We start from the raw sequence: 7309 nt of genomic DNA on the forward strand, positions 1-7309 counted from the left end.
TATTTTCTTAGCGATAGATACTATTTACACTAAGTGCAAACAGCGATGGATGCAATTTACAATAAGTGCAAATAGCAATGGATTCTATTTACACTAAGTGAAAATAGCAGTATTTTTTAACGTTATGCTATTTACACCGTGCAAATAGCTATAGATTCTATTTACACTGTTAAAACAGCAAGATTTTCTGCTATTTATACTACTTATTGCAAATAGTAGCAATTATCTGCACCTCAGTATTGGAGCACATTATATAACAGTACACAATAATAATGTATTGAGTGTAAATTATAATTTTAATTCAAATTATTAAATGGATGCACCTTATTGAGACAATAAAGCCCTCCCTACACCTACCCTAACCCTACCCGATACTTTATTTTCAACTTTTTGATTATTTCCTTCATTTTTATTGAAAATACATGCCTTTCCGATGCGATATGAGATTTGAAACGGGAGAAAAAAAGTTCGGCAAAAGGCGGGTTCGAACTCGGGTCGATCGCGTCAAAAAGCACACGCCTTACCATCTACGCCACTGAAACTTTTATAATTGTTGACTATCCCAGTCAGACGTTGGTGGGCGGAGTTAGTGTAAATAGACACTCCATATTTTAAAATACCCAACTTGTGGAGTATTCACGTAAACACGGTTATGTCTTAACTGAAGCTAAACAGTTAGGGGAAAATGGTGTCAGTATATGGGATCCGTGCATTAGGACAGCACAATATACGTCATATACCTGCTGCTATCTTTGTTAATCAAACAAAAATATATAAAATAAAAAATACTGCTCTTAACTGAATTAATTTTGTAGCTTTAATTCATAACTTTGTTCACATTTTATTACTGACTATTTACTTGTCTTCAGTAAGCTAGAGAACTTTGTGTAATAGTTACTAGTAGGCAGTGTTGGGGAGTAACTAGTTACATATAACGGAATTACGTAATTTAATTACAAAATAAAAGTAATTGTAATCAGTAGAAATACAATCTTAATTCAAGTGATGAAGAATTTCGAAAGTGTCACAGTAATCAGTGTTGAGTACTACTGTAAGGTTTACCCTGCCTAGTTTACATGTTTAAAAATGATAAACAGTTGAAAACATTAAAAATTTAGAAAAGTAATCAAAAAGTAATCAAATGTAATCAGTTACACTACTTTAATAAAGTAATTGAAAAGTTACACTACTTATTACATTTTAAGTAGGGTAACTTGTAATCTGTAAGCTATTACATTTCCAAAGTAACCTTCCCAACACTGCTGGTAGGCTAGTGTTGTGTAGAATGTATACTTCGGGCAGCCACATATACCACAGTGTAGAATTCTGCGCGGGACTGTTTTTTTAGTCCCGCTCCCGCAAGGTTCTATTCCGCACCCACCTGCTCCCGCTATATATTCACTCTTTGTTCACCCGCTGTCCGCTTAGAATAATTTTCTTCCCGACCGTTCCCGCTAAATTTAGATCTCGTTTCCAGAATCTCACATTTAAATTTAGCAGCATCATATGACCCCTTTAACATTGACAACACAATAGGAAACAGTGTCGCAGAGAGAAAAAAATAAAAATGTAGGTTGTACAAAAATAGCCAATTAGCTATTTTTATTCGTCTTGTCAAAATACTAAATTCGTTTGACATTTTTCTGTTAACACAGTAGGAAAAGTGTCGCAGAAAAAAATTAATAAATACACATCTTTCATTTAAAATTATAGGCTAAGCAAAATATAAACAAAACTGAGTTTAACATCCTTCAAGGACAGCGCATCCACACTTTGCTCCATCCTTATTCTGCTCTGTCACTCATCAACAACCTGCCTGTTCTGTCTTAGGGCCGTATATTTACCACCGGTACAGCCTGCTCTGAGCATCGTTATGCACATGCTCCACGCAAATAAAACGCGTGACGTTTAAAGCATGCGTGCAGCGCGTGCATAACAGTCCTGAGCGCAAGCTGTACCGTGGTCAATAAGAATAAAGCGCAGATATGCTGTTCTAAATGGACGTCGGGAACGGGATATTGTTAGACCGCCCGCTCCCGTTCAAATTACACCAGAGTTACCGACCGCTACCGCGTTTTATTTGGGAATTTAATCCCACGGCGCAAAAATTCCGGTCGGGTCCCACGGTTCCCACGGGAGAGCCGCGGGAATGCAGACCTCTACCACAGTGCAACAAAATTGTGATGTCACAGCAGATCACACTTAATTTACCCCCACCCCCACACGACTCTAATGTATGATATATGAAAAGAACATCAAAATAAGAGTGTTAGAACAGAAATAATTAAACCAGACATGACAACTCAGGTTAATTTATTGGCAGTAATGACCATAAAGTCAGAATCATAATTCCTGTACTTTGCTTTCTGACTAGGCAAAGTTTCACTTTACAAAAACACATTTTCACATGACAGAGTTTAATAACAGAATAAGCATATTGGATGAACTTGCAGTGCCAAAAATGTAAACATGAGATATTATGGCTTTAGGTGATGGTTTAACATTGTTATAGGACCAAACGCACAATGTAAATGGAAAGAACTGTCTGTATAGCATTAACCAATAACTTCTAAAGTTTAAAGTTCTTAAAGTTAAACTTCTAAGTTATGCATTTCTAATATACATACTGTACCAATACACATTACTAATCAATTCTACCACAACCAAAGTATCATATAAAAACAGCTCAGAACATCAGTTTGGGTTGCTTATACTGCTACCCCTCACTGTCTGAGGCATCCATATGTGCAGTTTATAATATTGTTATTGTGGTTATGATAGATTGTTTACTATTTACAGAATTCAATTCACACTAATCATCATTAAGCATAAATATGAACGTCACTGACTGCCTAACATTAAGCCCACACAGTGGAAAATATGTAGCGTAACAGTGTACACGGACAATAACCAAAGTTTATAAAAGTATCAGGTAATAGTAACAATAATTTTTATAATAATAAATACAATAGAAAACAAATGTATTTGAAATATTCACTTTCATACAACATATTTAATTCCTAAAGCCATAAACAATTGCAGTATTAGCAGCAAAACCCTTGTGGTCTCAGGATACACGAACCTTCACACTATGCATTATTATTAATATTTAATAATTAGTTTATTTCTATACACAAGTAAAACCTCCTAAATTTGAGATATTTTATATAATTACATATTTTTTCCCAAATGTGTTGTGATGTTATTTCTTTTGGTTTCATAGCTGTCATGAATCATGACTGAATATTTATTCAAATTTTTTTTTTTTCTCTAATTCTCTTTTTTTAATCCACTTAATAATTCAGGATCCACTTAAGAATCAGTGACAGATTGCGTGAGTCTCTAGAACAATTCAAATGATCATGAATTCCATATGTGTTAGTTATTTAAAGGAATCCACTCATAAAAGTCATTTGTTCTGGGTTTGCTGTTGGTTTGTCATTATGTGCATTCAGCAACACCAACGCAAAAGAAATTCTGAGGCGTCCAGTCCTTCTCTCTCATAACATTCAATTCAGACTGTGAACTGCAGCTCAAACAAAACATTTCTTTTGTGGCACTGTAGATTCAGTAGCAGCAACACAGGAAACACAGTCTTTAAAATTGTGTTCTGCATCAGCAGAAAAAAATATGCCTACAAACCATTAACCAATAAGTACAAAAGTGAAAAACAAATATGTATTCTAATGAAAAATCTGATGATTGTATTATGATACACAGAATTTTAATACCTCATTTATACTGCATCATGAAGACAATTCAGAATTTTTTAAATGCCCAGTTGGTGTTTTCAAGCCTATATTCAGATAAAATTAAGGAAAATTATATTAAATTCTTTATGCTCTGTATACTGTTTTAAAAAAGCATTATTTAGTGGAACTAGACCTTGAGCAGTGACACTTAACACTAGTGGCCTTGAAAACCATGGCAGAGGCTATTGAAAAACTATGACAAGAAATACATTTGCCGGCAATAACGGCTTCCAGAAAACGTCAGAGTTGTGATGTGTGCAACCCTTGCCTTAACACGCACAAAACAAAATTCCACAAAGCTCCATCTTCACAAACATTATCTGCTGCCTTCTCTCCTGAATCAGAAAGCTCGTGGCAATAGCAGATCTCTTGGTATGAAAATTGAAGCTCCTCTAGCTGTTCACTGTCCAGGCTCCACAGGAAGGCGGCTTTCATAGAGACTCAAGACATGATGCACAAATTCATATTGTTCCTCCGTTTGGATCATACCACCCCTGTGGAAAAAGACACCACATGATTACAGTCAAGCCTTGCAACAACAATCACAATTACAATTAGAATTTTATGAAAATCTTGTTATAGTTTTTGCTTGTTTGTAGTTGCTTTAGCTGCTGAAAGAAAATGTGTTTTTATGGGATTTTCTTCCAAATAGTGAATCTACAGATTAAAATGCATGACTGAGCTGCATGGCTTAAGCCCTGTCTGTGAAACCAGGCCTAAATTTCTGTGTTTAGTCTAGCTAGGACTAGCTATTAAACCTCCATTAGCTTGGCTGCCCCCTGGAAAGACATATGGAGGATTTTTTTGACTTATTCCATCAAGTCCCCAGGAGTAGACACATGCTTAAAGCATGTTTTCAGGAGGAATTGGATGACTATATATAACTTTCCCTCTCACAGGGAAGGGACAGCACCACAGTAGCCCAGTACAGTACATCAACTATGATCTATGGCTATTTCGTCATGGAGGAGATGGAAACGGACCACATCTGAGACTATCCAGCTACTTTCCAAGTCCATCTGTCTACTCCAGTCCTTCCCAGGGCAGAGCCTATGCCCACTACGGACCCAGAGCCAAAGTCTACACCCACCACAGACCAAGAACCCACTCCTGTTACAAAGCCAGAGGCTGCTGGCATGTCCATCCTGGAGCTGAATCTCAGGAGTGTGTTCCTGCCCATGTTCCCATCCCCAAGGCCTTTTGGGCACTCTGCTTCCAAGCACTTTCTTGGACCTTCTTACTCTGGTGGTTCCATCCAGCTTCCAAGCTCCTTTATCTCTGCAGGTTCGGCCCGGCTCCCTGGTTCCTTTGTCTTCGCCGGTTCCACCCAGCTTCTTGGCTCCTGTTCTCCACTGTCTCTGTCCAGCTCCACTACTTCTTCTCTGCTGGCTCCATCTAGCACACGTGCTCCACCTCGAGCTTCCTGGTTCTCAGCGCTCAGCGCTGGCTCCACCTCCGGCTTCTAAGCCCATGACTCCGCTCACCCTGTGAACACAGGCTCATCTCTGCCTCTGTGGTCTCTACTGTGGTCTGTCATCCCTCAGGCTCCCTTGTTCCTTTGGCTTTCACCTTGGTCCGTTGTCACTTTGATTTTACCAGACTTCCAGACCTCCACCTGCTCCTTAGCCTTCCACTCTCTTTGGCTCTACCAGGCTCATCCTTCATCCTCATTCCACTATCTAAGCCTTGGTCTGCCGAGCCCCCAGTTGGTGAACAGGACAGTGAACTATCCTAGTACTTCAAATATTTAATCTCAAGAATTTGTGTTGTATTCATATTCATAATTGTTTTCTTAATTATATTTCAAAACACTGAACCAGTTGTACCTGTCTGTCCGAAGTTGGCACACAATTCCCAGCACATCCACAACTCCCTGCAACTCCAACTGACGACAGCCGATTGTTGTGGCTATGAAACACCCCGTCCGACCAATTCCAGCACTACAAAAGTTCAAAGATCATTTAAATGGTTAATGATTGATTTTATGTATGTATTGTAACTGAATTATGACTGTTTTTTACTATATTACATGGACAATACTGTGCATATCGTGCAATTGTAGAAAAGTGTTAACCGGTAGACAATTCGTACATTTCTGGTAAGCTCCTGTACCTGCAATGTACAATAACCGGCCCACAGGATGTAAAGCCTCTCCTGTCCTCCTCAACATCATTCACTAACTGCAGCAGGGGTCCAGCGCTCTCTGGGGTCTTATGGTCCGGCCATGAGGTATACCAGTAGTGCTGCACTTTACGACTCTGGCCTCCTTGCTGGGGATACAAAAACATTTGCTCCATTACAGTATCTGACAATTGTATTTTTCAATCATTTTTCTAAAGAGTGTTTATCTCATAATGCAAATACCTTTAGTATAAGGGAGCGGATTATATAGTGGTCACATTCCTTCACATTATTAACAAAGACCTCCACCCTTCCATAGATCCCCCTCTTCTCAGGCCAGTACAGAACACATTTCTGAAAAAGTAAAACAAAGTTTTGCACATCCACAGTCTATTTAGTCATACTAAGAACATTATAGATATTTTTATTGAAAATTACTTCATTTTTCTCTTTCAGTTTAGTAATCATGATGATGACAGGGCAGTCCTCTTGCCAGACCATTTGCCAGAAGTCATTCACCGTGTTGATCATTGGACCCTGAGTGGCAATGAAGGCTCTCTCATCTCTAAGATAGCCCTGGATAGAAGAAGTGCTGAACTTAAACAGATTTAATAACATAACGGAGCTGAACTGTAAGCAGGGTGCGAACTACGGGGGCACGGTATAGTTCGAACACTGACTGTAAGTATAAAGAACCATCGGAGCCAAGTTAGACCAGCAAGACTCTCTTGGATACTTGGTTAATTTTGAGATCAAACTAAACTCTTCTCTTACAATGTTTCACTTTACAATCTCTGATGGTAGTAGAGATGGTAGTAGATTTAAGTTAAGTTAAGAGGACATTAAGTGGCTCTTTGTCATGGGCTATTGAAGAATTTGTGAGTGTGTCACTGAAAATTGAACTTACTCTTATGTAGTTGGCATTAATGTAACTGCTGAGCAGGTCGTTTGAGTTCTTAGTCTTCAGAATAACTCTGGAATGTGGATCTGAAATTAAATGTGAATTTTGTGAACATTTTTGTAGCATTCTATTCGATTCACCAGGTGCCCAGTAGGGCACAACACAAGGAAATTTAAAAAGCAAACAAACATTTTCAGCACAGTGTAAACAAGTCACAACAGAATCAAGCCAAAACAAAACAAATACAATGACATCCTTCTGAACTCATTAGTGAAAGAAAAGACGCATGTGAAAAACCGTTGATACTGTTAAAAAGTGTACAGTCATGGCCAAAAGTTTTGGCAGTGACATAAATTTTGTGTTTTGCAAAATTTGCTGCTTAAGCTGCAGTGAAGAAGTCTTCATCACGTCCCAGAGTGTCCAGCAAGCGCCAGGACCGTCTTCTCCTGAGGAGTCAGCTATGGAATCGTGTCACCAGCAGTGCAGAGCTTGCTCAGGAATGGCAGCAGGTTGGTGTGAGAGCATCTGCACGCAC

General features: G+C 38.6%; 1 protein-coding gene across 2 annotated transcripts in view; it reads right to left on the reverse strand.

Moving 5' to 3' along the window:
• Positions 1 to 3782: 3782 nt before the first annotated feature.
• The window catches only part of LOC107709966 (tyrosine-protein phosphatase non-receptor type 5-like), a 35204-nt gene continuing 31677 nt past the window's right edge, over positions 3783 to 7309 (reverse strand). For both annotated transcript variants that reach the window (XM_016514637.1, XM_016514638.1), the window contains 6 exons: positions 6781 to 6860; positions 6312 to 6449; positions 6117 to 6227; positions 5865 to 6022; positions 5579 to 5692; positions 3783 to 4246 (listed from right to left, as the gene is read on the reverse strand). In XM_016514637.1, the coding sequence (XP_016370123.1) occupies positions 4153 to 4246; positions 5579 to 5692; positions 5865 to 6022; positions 6117 to 6227; positions 6312 to 6449; positions 6781 to 6860 (695 nt within the window). In that variant the 3' untranslated portion in view covers positions 3783 to 4152. The remainder of the gene's footprint in view (positions 4247 to 5578; positions 5693 to 5864; positions 6023 to 6116; positions 6228 to 6311; positions 6450 to 6780; positions 6861 to 7309) is intronic.

The sequence above is a fragment of the Sinocyclocheilus rhinocerous genome, unplaced genomic scaffold, assembly GCF_001515625.1.
Source record: "Sinocyclocheilus rhinocerous isolate Xijiao unplaced genomic scaffold, SAMN03320098_v1.1 scaffold2132, whole genome shotgun sequence".
In the NCBI taxonomy this organism is placed as follows: domain Eukaryota; kingdom Metazoa; phylum Chordata; class Actinopteri; order Cypriniformes; family Cyprinidae; genus Sinocyclocheilus; species Sinocyclocheilus rhinocerous.